At 34.3% G+C, this 15,396-nt stretch overlaps 1 protein-coding gene across 1 annotated transcript in view; it reads right to left on the reverse strand.

Moving 5' to 3' along the window:
* Positions 1 to 918: 918 nt before the first annotated feature.
* The window catches only part of LOC149782347 (scavenger receptor cysteine-rich domain-containing protein DMBT1-like), a 76,240-nt gene continuing 61,762 nt past the window's right edge, over positions 919 to 15,396 (reverse strand). The window contains exons 7-12 of the mRNA XM_089935116.1: positions 14,430 to 14,633; positions 12,917 to 13,063; positions 5,023 to 5,229; positions 3,583 to 3,729; positions 1,767 to 1,998; positions 919 to 1,000 (exon numbers count right to left, since the gene is read on the reverse strand). Coding sequence (XP_089791242.1) covers positions 919 to 1,000; positions 1,767 to 1,998; positions 3,583 to 3,729; positions 5,023 to 5,229; positions 12,917 to 13,063; positions 14,430 to 14,633 — 1,019 coding nt within the window. The remainder of the gene's footprint in view (positions 1,001 to 1,766; positions 1,999 to 3,582; positions 3,730 to 5,022; positions 5,230 to 12,916; positions 13,064 to 14,429; positions 14,634 to 15,396) is intronic.

Below are 15,396 nucleotides of genomic sequence, written 5' to 3' on the forward strand. Positions count from 1 at the left end.
GTTGCGTGTAACAACTTCGATTGGATTTAGCGTAGCAGTTCGAGTGCGACACTTAACACAATATGAATCCATAATATTCTAATAACATGAATGTAATTGATTTTTCAGCCACGAAAAAACGCGAGCAAGTGAAACACACTTCAGCATTACCAAATTCGATAAGAATGATAATTATTGGACCGTCGGGATCTGGAAAAACGCAGTTATTGCTAAATTTGATAATGAGATGGCTAAAATGGGATAAATTGTATTTAGTTGCGCCATCCGTTGATGATCAGCGATGTTATCAAGTACTGAAGGAATTTAGTGATAATACTGAGGATGGCACAATAGAATTTATAACGGATATCAATGAAACTCCATCAGTGGAAAATTTAGATGGTGATGCTAATAATCTTGTTGTTTTCGATGATGTGATGCTGGATAAGCAAACTAATCCGGCTAGGATATTCTCGCGTGGCCGACACAAGAACACCGATGTGATTTACGTGACGCAGCGATATACGCAAATTCCAAAGGTTATTAGAGATAATTGTAATATTTTATCGGTATTTAATGGCGTTGATACTCACACGCTGAGGAATATCCATCAAACTTGGTGCAATGGCGATATGGATATAAATAAGTTTAAAAATTTCTTTAGTCACGCTCAAGCGACTCCACACGGATTTGTCACGATCAATCTTCATGATCCACGTAGTAGATATCGAATCGGTCTTGATCAAATTTACTCATAAAATTGCAACCCAAATTTGCAACAACAAACAAATTTTACAATACCCCCCCAAAAAAAAGCTGCCTTTTTTTTATGCCTAAAAATGCACTTTGGGTTGAAATTTTGCGGATTATTTTGCGTAGGAGGCTTTATTTTTGAAATCTGAGGCTTCTACGGATAAATGTTTGGTGAGAGGCTTAAAATTATCTGAGCCAGGGGGTCTGTAGAACTTCCCTGCTGCTGTCGTCTGAATGCATAGTACTATCTAAACTTGTTTTCTCATTTCTATCAGAAATAAGAGAAAAACTAAAAAAAAATTTTCTTAGGGACTGTATTAGGATCCAATAACAGGTGATTGGCTTCGTTTGCAATTAATTTAGCCACACACAGATCATACGAACCCATTACATAAGTTTTGCAATAATGAAAGATAACTTCAGTGAAAGTTACTGCTTTCTCGTAAAGAAACTGAAGCCTGATTATGCATAAAGGAGATGTGTGCGATGGGTAGGATCGACGATTGCGTTCTTTGAATTAGCTAGTATGTTCATGCTTACCTCATGTAAATGTGATTGATTCATATGATGATAAACAACTTTAGGGTTACAGAATTTGAAACTTTGATATATGTTCTACACACGCATAAATAAAGGCTTTCAATTTCACATTATAATATCATTCAAACGATATTGACTAAAAGCCTAATATTTCTTATGGGGAGGATTTTCACACCTTTTAACGTGTGTTATACTCTATGGATTACATCAAAAGAAATGATAAACTATATAACGAGAACAAGCACAGTGACCTTAAAAATAACGGTGTGCTTAATTAAAATTAGTTTTCATAAAAAGTTGATACAAAATGGTTTGGATAAAAGTTGTGATACTGCTATGCCTGGGGTAGTACCAGCATATACGATAAGCACATGAAATTATATTGATTCACCCTTTAAACTATAACATTTTTGCTGAAAGTAAGATTCGCTGACTGTTAGTGACAGGAAGAAAATCCGGTTATATTGTCATCAAATATAATAAACCTCGAATACCTTATGATTAACATTATGCACCCACCCAAGTATATCTGAAGGAAGTACCAAGGACAGCCGCCGTCGTTTTCTTGGATGTCAATGTATGTTATATTCAGAACAATTCTGGAATTTATTGCACCAATAATAGTCCAGAGTAAGTATAACTTGCTTCCATTCTGAGAGGGGAAAACAGGTGGGAGAATTTCTGCTGTTGCATTCTGAACAGACATATATGAGCCCCATCTTGTAACTATAATACATTAAAAACTTACATAAATATATACAATCATAGTTAAAACTTGGTGAAATGTATGTCTAACAACTACTAGAAAGAGACTGAATATTTTAAAGACTATAAGAAAATATGAGAAATTAAATGGATAACTAGTTTAAACTATGTTGTCACAGTAAGTGCCATTTTTAAGCAGGTTTCAATATAAAGTAGGTTACATGATAAAACGAGTTAAAATTCTTGTTTACAATGTAGCAATACCATTTTTATGTACTGACAATATTTTTTTAAAACTGTATATGTTACGATATACTACTGTTGCATGCAGGTCTAAACTGTTTTTCACATTATGCACTCAGACAACAACACATTTCACGTAAATAAATTACATTCAGTGTTGATAATATAAATAAACATTGTAATGAAGCATCATCATTGATGTGCCCTTTCACAAGAAAATTATTTTACCACTGAAATTACACAAACAATATACTTCAGTCATTTGACATTTCACAATATATACTGAAAAATTGGCGATAGCATACTAATAATAAGGGAAAATACGCAAGACAATATGCCAACGTATATCTTGAGACGTGGTCCCTTTGCTAAATGATTATTATCCAGGTCATTGTACACATCTGGCATATATGTTCTAAATCTCAATGAGAAAGATAACTTATATTGGTAATAGTAAATGCAACAGAGATTCTGAACTGCAAGCGTCAATATATAAATATTCCAGAATACAAACAGTAACACTCAGATAAGAAAGGGAATACCAAAGGAAATAATGTTGTTGACCAACCAAGACATTGTTGTAAATAAAATGTTAACTAATACCTTGAATACATTATGCATAATTCAGCGATGCTCGTTCCTTTGCCAGTGCTATGAAGCATACATAAATGTAAGTCTACTTTCGGTATGGTACAATATATACTAAATAGTATCTTCTCATTAACCTATTTTCGAAATCAGACTGTATACTGTGTTGTTTATCAAATCTGCGGACACTATGTTGTAGCAAACTTTGCCAGAGTCGTTGTACTACTTCCGCAAGAAGGGAATTTAAAGTTAATGACGTAAACAAGATGTGTATTTCCCTCAAAATCTTTTAGTTATCAGATCTTTCTCTCTTTGAGGCTGCGTACGAGTAACATTTCTTCTGTGTTCTTGAATAGTAACTTTATTCCTCCGAATGTATGCTTCTTACAAGATATTTTCATTGTGTTACTCTCATTGATGTATGTTTCTGTCAAATATTTCAGAACTGGAAATTGTCTAGATATTACTCGTTTAATCGTGGAGTGGGCATGTTGGCAAGTGCTGTCAATAATTCTCCATAACAGTCTTAATTGATCCAAGACAAAGCTAGATGTAAGTCAACGTTGAGAGATCTTTTTAATCATTCAATTATTGCTTCTTTATTTTGCTGTCACATGTTCTTTATTTTGAGATTTAGAACAGATATGCCAGATGTGTACAATGAACTGGATAATAATCACTTAGCAAAGGGACCACGTCTCAAAATATTTTCAGGATTATCGGGAGTATTTTAGTCATGGGGTTAGAGACGATATTAAATGTATTTTAATATACCAGCTTTGTAATTCAAGAGAAAGCCCGTCCGTTTAATGGAGGCATCAGTTACGAAAATGATGTCTGCTTTGTACGACCTCGTGATGAAATTTGCATCGCTTTGGTTGTATCTACATATCCGACCAGTTTCAACAAAGCTAGTATCTCCTGCAAAAAATTTCGACAAATAAGAGTAAGAAACATTAAATATCGCAACACATTCTGTAGAAAGCGTACTGCATTAAATGTATGCAAATTGTACACTATTTTAGATCTAAATAAATATTATTTACGAACCAGTTTTTATACACGTACCTATCATCAATTGTCGCATTCATTTCCCTGACACTTTTCAAATTGTTAGACTCCTCTAAACGTTACCTGAAGAACAGGTACTGAGCTTGCGATACATCTTAAAGGCATATCTAATACAATTAGTAATGTTCAGGGAATATTTATAGGATTATAAAATGCAATCACTCAAGATTAATCACCATGCTAACCATCGGATAAGCTTTTACACTCTCCAAGTGTGTGTGAGGTTGCTATGCATACAATATGCTAGGGTCGGCGTTGTCAGTTGGCAGTCTAAAGAGAGAGTCTGACAAGGGGCTTAGCCTTGGCGTCTGTTGCAGATCAGTATTTTCTTACCTAAACACGGAACAAACCACACATTGTGTTTTGTATTTATTCATAACCCGTTTAAATACTAACCATACATACAAAAAACGTACAGTTCAAAATATAATTAGAAAACATGCAAACGTAGCAGTACTTAAAAATATAGGTTTTAAAAGTAACACATATGCTTTCGAAAATTAACTAGTACTGGCGCTGCGAAAAACTTTTACCACTGCTACGTGTAGTCTCAGATATTCCCATGGAGATGAAATTAACATTCAATTGAAAATTGTTGGATAACATAAAACACTGTTCATCAGTAAAATCTAAATAAAAAGAGATATTGTAAGAATTGTTAATCGAATGGTTGTATGTTCAACATAATATCAACGATCCTGTAATTTGGAATGTTAGGTTCAACATAATATATAGGGTGCTGTTATTTAGAATGTTACACCGATGAATAATCATTGTATGGAGTCATTATAATCATACGAAGTGCAATACAGTACAGGGAGGTCCTCTCATTTGTTTTAAAATGGTAACAATCTCCACATACCACATGGTATTGATTTGGCAAATGCATCCATTATACATAACTAACAGTTTGACGATGATCATGATTAAAAATTACTAAAATGCATTAAAGTACCAACATATATATCTGAAAATAGTTATATATATATATATATATATATATATATATATATATATATATATATATATATATATATATATATATATATATATATATATATATATATATATGGGTGTGTAGGTGTGTATGTGCGTGTGCATACAATCAAACTAAACCCCATTTTATTACTTGTATCTACTTACCCTTAGATATTATCTGGAGATAATCAAATGTGCAACCACCGTTTTCTTCGATGTCAATAAACACAATTTCAATTACAATTCTGGAAGTTATCGATCCTTCTAAAGTCCAGTGACAAACTAAATTGTTATCATACTGATGAGGGTAATAAGGCGAAGACAATGTAGATGATGTAGATCCCGCTGCAAGACGTCCACCACAGTTGGTAACTAAACAATGACAAAGCCATAAACAATATTTAGGTTATATATATATATATATATATATATATATATATATATATATATATATATATATATATATGCACTCTAAAGCCCAAACCCTTTAAAAATTATATACCAGTATTATCATTTAACTTCGAAACAATCCAATAAGAAATACTTCTTTTAAAATATCACAACTCCTAGCTATTTTAAATTTTGCATAATTTGAAAAAAGAATAATTAATATATACATTAAAAGTCTACCTTTGTAGTTTAGGGATGTCGTTCTTAAACCCAAGAAACGTCAAATTGCAACTGTTAAATAATAGATGTTCTAGTGCGGAACCTGCAAGTGCCACATATGTTGCTTTATGTGATAAAGATATTAAGAGTTGTATCGTTTGCAAAGTTATCGATCGTGCATATGCCTGATATTAATTTTAGTAAGAAATGGTAAGACAAGGCGTGGAGATGGCGAGAAAAGTAAAAATGGCTTCTACGATTACGAAGATAAGAAAGAAAACTACATGTCAAATGTGATGCACCCATAATTGTACTTCAAGTGTTAAATTTATATGTAAAGAACTGAGTTCATTTTAAGATAATAACATGCGTTCTCATCTACTAGAATGATTCCGTGCCAGCGGTCAGAGTAATGCATCACGCTATTTCTCTACTATCGAGATTGATGACTTCCTTGCACGTATAAACCATTCTATAACACCATATCATCGATAACCAAAAATCAAAATATTCCTTTTGCTCAATATGGCTTGTTTGATTTCCAAAGCGGATTCCAGCTTTTGATAGAAAAATGGGTCAAATATTTGGATTGGCCTACAACAGCCTCTTTAACGAGAGGAGGATTTAATTACTTTAATCAAGGAGGCCACTGGTGATGTGAAACACCAAGAATGGGTATATCAAACAGCGAACATTGAACGTGACCGATGGTCACTTGATCTGTTCATATCACCCTTTGTTGGTCAATGTTATTACGCTCAAACAATGCAAATTTTATAATAGGAGAGAATTAGTTGTTTACTTCTTGAGCTGCTTGAATGTATGCAACTTCACTTTGAACTGTAAGGATCTATTGTATTATCGATGTTATAAAATGAATAAGCATTGGTAAGTAAATGCTTTAACAAAGCTGACCGATAATATATTGTCTTAGTTGAAAGATATATTTTGTGCCAACACTTGATGATACGTTTCGCTTAACACTTTCTAAAAGTAAAATCTTATCGGAGCGGAAGTCTATGTGACGACTCATAACATGCAGGATTATCAAGTCCGTTATTTCAAAGAAATGATTCCAAAAGATGATATGATTCCTACGAATTAAGGATGACGCGTCGTGTGTGTGTATATACTATGACTGTGTATGTGATCGATTAACTGGATTTCGTTTACCGGCAGTTTTATCACCAGTTTATGTAAAGACATGACAGAATTGTGTGAAGCAAAAGCCGATCCTTGTAAAGTTCCGCGATTTGTGACCGATACCTTGTCGAATACAAAATCGTTGCACACTATATATTATTCACTCTTATTGGATGGAGGCAGCTTTCAACGATAAGAGATTTAAATCTGGAGGGATATACTTAACTATGAAAGTCTTGGATTATACACATAGAAATGACAGGCTGCTGCCTATGCCCAAAATGAATGTGAATGATTAAAAGCGAAAATCAATTTGTTTTATTGCGGGAAAGGGGAGAATGGGAAAATGTGTAGTACCATGACAAATTATCAAACATTTATAAAATATCTTGTGCACTATGTGACTGCTTCGAAAGTTCCAAAACTGCAGCATAGTTATGTTAAAGTGATCGACCAAAGTCCACATCGTCAAATATGAAAAGCACTGTATCTTCCCCAGCAATCTGACATGTTAGTTGCTGGACCAAGTTCTTAAGGCAAATCAAAATGAGTGAGTTTATATCAAAACGTTTTCGCCACCATATTGCAAACTGTTACAAAGAGTGATGAAAGATTTATATTTTCCTAAAAGAAAGTCAACCAAATGAAATGCCTTGCTAAAAATGATGACTGGAGAAAACGATTGGATCAAGCCTGATCCGAGTAAAAAAAAAATCTCCTCATCTTTGGTGACATGCTAAGATGTGACAAAGAATAATTTAAACTTTTTATTTACAGGTAAATAACACAAAAGCTACTCAATTGTTTTAAAATTTAAAATGTATTTTCAACAAAGCAAAGCACAGTGCACCTTATGTGGTGTTGTTCAGCAATCACAGCTAGAAATCTCAAGTTCAAATATTGATAAAGAACCCGATGAAAAAATGTTTATGACGATATAATTCAGTTGTCTGATGCGTGTAAAACTGGCTACTCCTGATTATATTAAATTAGGTGCGGATTTATTTCACGATTGCATTCACAATGATAGTTCGGTCAAATATGCATCCCTTTCTACATTTTTGTTTGTCTAAAAGCAAACGATAAGACACCTTGCACTTCGGTCTCTGAGAGTCTTCTAATTGCCTTCCGTATCATCTCGTCTTCCTGTCAAAGTAATTCGCCCATTGTGTCTTAACTTTAGCAACACGTTAATTACTTAAAGGACGCCAGGTGTTTGAAAACCTCATAATGGATGCTAGGTGTTTCTAAACTCAAAATGTATGCCAGTTGTTTGAAAAAATGCATATTGTCCATTTGTCATAACGTGCTGATGCAAGACTCAGTGCGCATGTAAATAAACACATTATATGGAAATCAGGTGGAAGTGTATATGTATGTGTTATGCTTCTGCTATCAGATCCAATTACCGTCAATAAAAAAGAATAACCCAAAGATCCAAAATGCAAAAGATACAAAAGAGAGCAGTTTACACAAAAATCCCACTCTCCTAAGACGAGAATCAAACAATAACACTTTTTCACCTTGAAGAAAGAAAAATACTTCAGCTTGCATTCGTACGTACGTACAATTATATGATGTCGTCTACGCCCATTTCTCCTCCGCTAGCGCAAATGCCAGTTAAACATTATTTAAGTCACGTGTTCAACTATCTGATGAGAAAAAGGAAATCCATCTTAAAGTGACAACTATTTCTTCTACGCTAATATTTCCTTCTGTTGATACGGTCAAATCAATGGCACTTACTATGCCAAAAGTGCAATAGAGAACAAGAAGGATACACATTTTACTGGGTTTGTCAAAACAGGAAATAACTCAATTTAGTCCATTGACAACTTGTCGTCTAGATGTACCAACATTCATGCTGGTGCGATGTAATGACAACCAGTGGAGAAGACATATTAACAAAGAACCACTTCAGTTCATTTAAATATGAAACCTTCCTCCTAGCATCCACATTCACATAATTGATGTCCGAAGAAATTTTACAATATAAAGGAAAACTGACCGCCATTCCGCCTTGACCTACATTTAGATATGTCGTATCAGTACTCACCAAAACCTATCAAGAGATACGAGTACACATCACTAAAACAATAAACAAATATCATCGATTCTTTCTGCATCTACTGAAATAAATGGTTCCTTTCGCAAAGACAATGACAAAGGAGTTAGGATGCTTTGTCATGTTTGACGAATAGTCATAAAATAATCGGATCAGTGTAAAGAAAGGTGATTTTGTTAACAAAGAGTATTGTATCCTTGTTGATAGCTTCGCGTTTATAAGTCAATTCTCCTTTGCTGATATCTGCGATCGATTGCAGGAACTCTTTTAGTCGGAGTGTTAAGTTGAATATTACAAGTACAAACCTTCCTGAAGGGACATTCAACTATAGTCCTGGATCTAAAATAGAACGGAACTACATATTCGGTACAAAACAAAGGATACCTTGCTTACCTTCCAACCCAAATCTAGCATAAACTTTAAACTAAAAAGTGTTGAAACCGTTGATGAATCTAACAGATTTGTCAGAAACTGAAACATTGGAGCTCTGCCGACAATTAGTAGAACGTCCACAAATATTTTCATCAAATTGTTTGAGGCAAGACGACTTAACCTACATTGGGAGATTTACAAAAATGATACGATGAGCTTGAGGAAAACAAAAAGCAGCACAGCTGATGAAGCGAAGAGAATATAGAAGATTTCAAATAGTCTGAAGCCCATCATTTAAATTAATTTTACCAAAGAGCAACAAGATTGTGACAAAATAACGTCCTCCGAGGGAATATGAAATGAAAATCTGGATCAAACAGATGATGTCAACACCCTCTCCAACAGATTAAAAATCAACGAAAGTTATGAAGGAAACAAAAACAAATGCATTATGTGGAAACTGACTTCTCTTTTCAGGCACTTGAAGCATAAAAAACGATAACTAGGATAAACGTTTAGACACCATTCACTGCAACCATGCCCATGCGACATGCTAAAGAGGAATGAACAAATTTAATCGCACGGTGAAAGCTAAAACAACTCAAAAGACTACCTCAAATACAGCATGACCCGATCTTCAGTGACAGACAAACTTAGTGGCATGTCTCATTTAGCTTCGTACATTCAAGGCTAAAAATCTCTAAGTTGTGTTATTGAAGTTTTCAAATCGGTATGGCTGGTGTGTATAATACCTGAAACAAACTCAAGTTAGTGCAAGCTTTAAAGTTGTATTTAAACAAATAATGTGATATGTTATGCCACGGCAAAAGAACTAAAGCACTGAAGTTCTTAACCGAACGTTTCCCCAAAAAATGAAAAAGTAACATACGAATTTTTCAGCACTGCAAATTCCGGAAACCAAAACCAGTGCCATAAAACGATTTTAAAGATCCTTGCAAGAACCTATATGGACTATTATACGCATCTACATGCTCTCCAATATATCAACATTATGAAGGTTCTGGATCAGATATATTGAAGCAACACATTGAACCAAGACAAATATATGTAGCACGCTTCGCCTACGGTCTGACAGTTCCCGCTACAGCACGGAAGAAGCTGCCATCCAAAATAACGGTTGCCTGTGAACCGAGCGGATCCAAGACCATACTCTTATTGTCGACCTTCAACCGAGAACAGCTGGACGTCTTTGAAAGTTAACCACTACTTAAGCTCCTGATTCCCGATGGGATGCGAGTGCTTGCTGAGATGACACGATCCTCCTGCACGTCGGCGAAGGTATCCATTAAATCTATTTGTTGAGGACTTTCTTGAAATGCCACTGATTTATGGCGGATATTGGATTATTTGGAGAACTTGCACAACAAGGGTGAAAATAATCTTTTAATATAAACTAATTTCAGCAACCTTCTAAGTTTTTGCAATGGTCCGCATCCGTGCATATGAAGAATGTGGTCAGATTGGGAACATACTGTTCGCATTTTCGCGAAAATATTTTGATTTCATCTTACCCTGAGCAACTTGCTACAGTGGAAGGTATTGAAAGGCGGCGAAATCGGCTGTGTAAATTCTTTTCTAACATAAATTAAGTGTACCTCAACAGTAAAATCTGGGGCTTCGGACCTGCGTCCTCTAAGGCCGGAAACAAAGAATGAGGGTTTCTCCGGGCAGATGTTTGGAAGAGTGCAATACTTGTCGCTGGTCGTGTATACGGAGAGCTAGTATCCGTCTATGTGTCAGTTCACAATATCACAAATAGGTTGTGGCGTTCACATGGGAGAGCACCCCGAACTTCGGAAGGAGTGAAACTAATTGAAAGCGGCAGATAGATAAACACCTTTAAGCTCAGTAAGGTTCAAAGGACCATAACGGAATACGAGACTGCCAAACAGGCCATATTATAGCAAGCGAACATTTGTGGACCCCACAGCCTCTCTGCCCCCTACCACCAAACAAAAAATGAAAACAACAAGAGCTGGCTCTCAATATTTGGCCTTAGAAGGACTGGCGCCACAAGCACCCCATCATTTAGCTAAAGAAGTCACGAACCGATGATAGTTGTCAAGTTGAGCGGGCTGGGATGTTCGGTTAACGTCGTTGTCAGGTACTACTCACCGATGACGAATAACTCGATCGACGAGAATTGTAATGTCCAGGAGTATTATTGACGCATGTAGCGCGCTTGTTCGGGGATTAACACCATCCCGTATTCAAATGACATAGAGCTGATGGCGTATATAACAATGTGTTGCATGTGGCCTTTGTAACTTTAGGTATATTAACCTCACCTCTCAGTAAACCTTAAACAGCGTTACGAGGTTAGCATGCTATCAAAGGTTATACATACCGCCAAATGAAAATTAAAATTCTCTCAGGCGCCCATAGTGGACACTCTGCTGTGATCTTTGATGAATACGCTCGAATAGATCTAATCAAGCGGGTTCTCTAGGTGTACCCAACTACTCAAATTATATCAAAATATTAATATAAAACAAAATGAAAATGGGATGATACTTAAATTATAAATCCGGCTTTTACACGAGGACAGAAAAATACAAAGCGGTATTCCCGAGGCTGCTACAGCTTGACAGATAAACTAAACATTTTTAGCTCAGAAAGTACCGTCTGTACAGTTACCAATTTTTGCGATTTTTGAATTTGCAAAAGTATTTCATTAAATTCTCATTACGCCTATTATCAAACATTAATAAAAATACGTCCCCTGAGACATTTTTCATCTTCATACCTACTTAGTACTTGAGTTATTGTGTTTGCTCTGAAGGTATTCCTTTTCTCAAACTGAGTACAACCTTTCTAATTTATACTTTAAATCATTTGCGTCTTTCGCGCCGTCCTAGTGTAATTATAGTATCTAAGTTATTTATGTTTATAACTAGAGTAACCATGCCTCTTGTAATCACTGCTAGGGAAATGGATGAAGGTACTTGACAATGCTATGCGACCTCTGTAAATTTTATTAAGTAATTGTGGCGCAACGCGCTGCCATGAATCAATACATTTATGTCCGAAGGTGGTTATTGGTAGAAGTCTTAATCGGGTCTGCTTATGAAAAGTGAAGGTTCTCTAGCAAGCTAACCACGAAATAACAAATGTAAACACACCAAATGAAAAAAGGTCAGGTGGAAATCAAACCTTTCTTATAATTTCATCTGACTGATATGCAAATACTTGTTGATTTGACTAGAACACATTTTTACACAGTTTATTTACAAATATTCACACACACACAACACACACACACACACACATATATATATATATATATATATATATATATATATATATATATATATATATATATATATATATATATATATATATGAATATAGTTTTTAAAGTTCAAGGATATCGAAAATCCGATTACATATATTCATGTAACTTATGATAATCATCGCTCGATTGGTTTTAAATTATATGAATCTTCGACGAACACATGGAATACTCGACATATCGTATCATATACTATTTGCAAAGGTGTTGTCATAAGAACTACCATCTCGTCACTGAGAGAGGAGATAATTTTAAAGCTTAAAACTAACATTCACGTTTAAGGCTATGTTTATACAATAATTGATGTCACAAGCTGTGACGTTTATGGGTGCAATGTCAACATCTTAATATAACTAGGTGTGACGTGTGAGCATGCAATGTCAACATTCTTTTATCACAAACGTATTTATTTTTAAGACCTGGGACCCTGCAATAATTATCAGAGGTAAATGTTTTGATTTGAAACTTAAAGGCATAAACATCATCAAATGTAAAAGTTGCTGAAACCTTGTTTCATGAGACTAGATGGATATTATGCGATTTAAAGAAACCACATACCAGCATGGTACTGTAATGAGAATCCCGTCTTCACTACAGATGTGTCTGTGACAAAAATAACATCTGCTACGTTGGACCTGGAGATGTACTTTACGTCTCTCATGTTCTTTCTGCATATTCTATCTGTCGCAAATATTTTATTTACCACTGAAAAATAGTTAAATCCTTCACGTGTAAAACGGTTATAAAAATATAACATATTTGCTATAGCAATGTTATCAAGTATCAATATATATATATATATATATATATATATATATATATATATATATATATATATATATATATATATAGAGAGAGAGAGAGAGAGAGAGAGAGAGAGAGAGAGAGAGAGAGCATTGTTGATGCACTTTTTAACCATTTTGATATTCTAGTTTTCGTTCTTTCTATCGTTCAAATCAGTAATAATGAAATAACTTTATAACTTGTGTAGCATTGTATTATTTCACTTATTGCTTTTTTAAATTCGTTTTGGAGGAGGGGTATTATGGTTTGTACAGTATGAAATAAGAATTCAATAATTCGTCACCACTGTGTCTCTTTAAAACAAACCAGTGAAACAGACATGCAGTGGTACTATCTTCTTCAATTTTGTCTCCTTTCATCGTTGCAATATCAAATTAGAAAGTCCTGTTTTTTCATGATAAAAAGCTTTCCGACGCCCTATAACGATAATGTAAGTTCCCACGAGACAGATCTGACTCATTACATCTGGTCATATCGATGTACTTCACCAGACAGATCTGACTGATGACATTTCAGGACATGTATATACCTATCCAGACATGTCTGACTGATGATATTGCATTACATTTTTGTACCTCCTATACAGACAGAGCAGACTGATTATGTTTCCTGACATTCATATACCTGCAGAGACAGATCTGGTTGATGACATTGCATGACATTTCTGTACCTATTCAGGCAAACCTGACTGATTATATTTCATTACATTCATATACCGGCCCAGAAAGATCTGATTGATGACAATTCATGACATTCATGTATTCATCCAGGCAGGTCTGACTGGTGCCATTTCATGAATTCATGTACCTATCCAGACAGATATCACTGATTATGTTTCATGATATTCGTATACCTACACAGACAGATCTGACTAATAACATTTCATGAAGTTCATTATCTCTCTAGACAGATCTGACTGATGACATATCATGATATTGATATACTTATTAAGACAGATCTGACTGATGACATGTCATGATATTGGTGTACCATCCAGACAGATCTGACCGATAACATTTCATGAAATTCATGTACTTATCCAGACCGATCTGACTGATGACATTTCATGAAATTCATATACTTATCCAGATCGATCTGAATGATGACATTTCATGAAATTCATATACTGTTCAAGACCTATCTGATAAATGACATTTCATTAAATTCATGTACCTTCACAGACAGATGTCTGAATATTTTTAATGATATTAGTGCACTGACCCATGTATATCTAACTCATTACATTTCATGACATTTGTTTACCTACCTATATAGATCTGAAGATAATCATAAGTGCAGTATGTGTTTTCTTCAAGGTCTATATATGAAATTTCCATGACAATTGTGGAATCAACTGGGCCTTCAATTGTCCAGTGGCAGGTAAGATTATTGTCATACTGGGAAGGGTAGAGTGGTGAGGTCAGTGTTGCTGTCGATGTTTGGGCTGTTAGATGTTGTCCGCAGTTCAATACTAAAAATAAATATAAAGACTTCTATCAATCTATCTATCCATCTATCTATCTTTATATAATATATATATATATATATATATATATATATATATATATATATATATATATATATATATATATATATATATATATATATATATATATATATATATATATATATATATATAGATAGATAGATAGATAGACATATCTATCTATATATCTATTGTATAAACTCTAGCCAATGTATAAACAATCCAAAGGTAAACTAATTTTGTATACGTATGGGTAAAACCAAAACAAGAAGAGAGAAATCCCTACTAATATATAAAGACGCCGAGTATATTTATGTAATTGTACATTAGGTAGAGGCATACTAAGCTGACATTCCTCTTCCTAAAACTGCAATTATCAACAAGAATGAAAATGTACTGTTCATCTTTGATCTAAACCTTTAAGTTAAGATAGTGAATCAGTCGTTCTCCTATACTAATTAGCCGTAGACTCATAGTGCAAAAAAGTAAAAAACAGTCCGAAAGAATGTTATTCAACACGTCAAATTTAACAAAAAACAGAACATTCCAGGCAAAGTTCCATAATCTGCATACCCCGGTTCTCATGTCAAAAGTGGACGAATTAAAACAAATTCTCTAACCTGTGTGATAATATTATTTCTCCTTATATAATACCACATCATATTATTTCGCGTGCTCTTTTAAGATTTTAAGATCCAATCGTAGCATGTTCTGACTGATATATATATATATATATATATATATATAT

The sequence above is a fragment of the Sinohyriopsis cumingii genome, chromosome 15 (genome assembly GCF_028554795.1).
Source record: "Sinohyriopsis cumingii isolate HCF-2022 chromosome 15, ASM2855479v2, whole genome shotgun sequence".
NCBI classification, from domain to species: Eukaryota; Metazoa; Mollusca; class Bivalvia; order Unionida; family Unionidae; genus Sinohyriopsis; species Sinohyriopsis cumingii.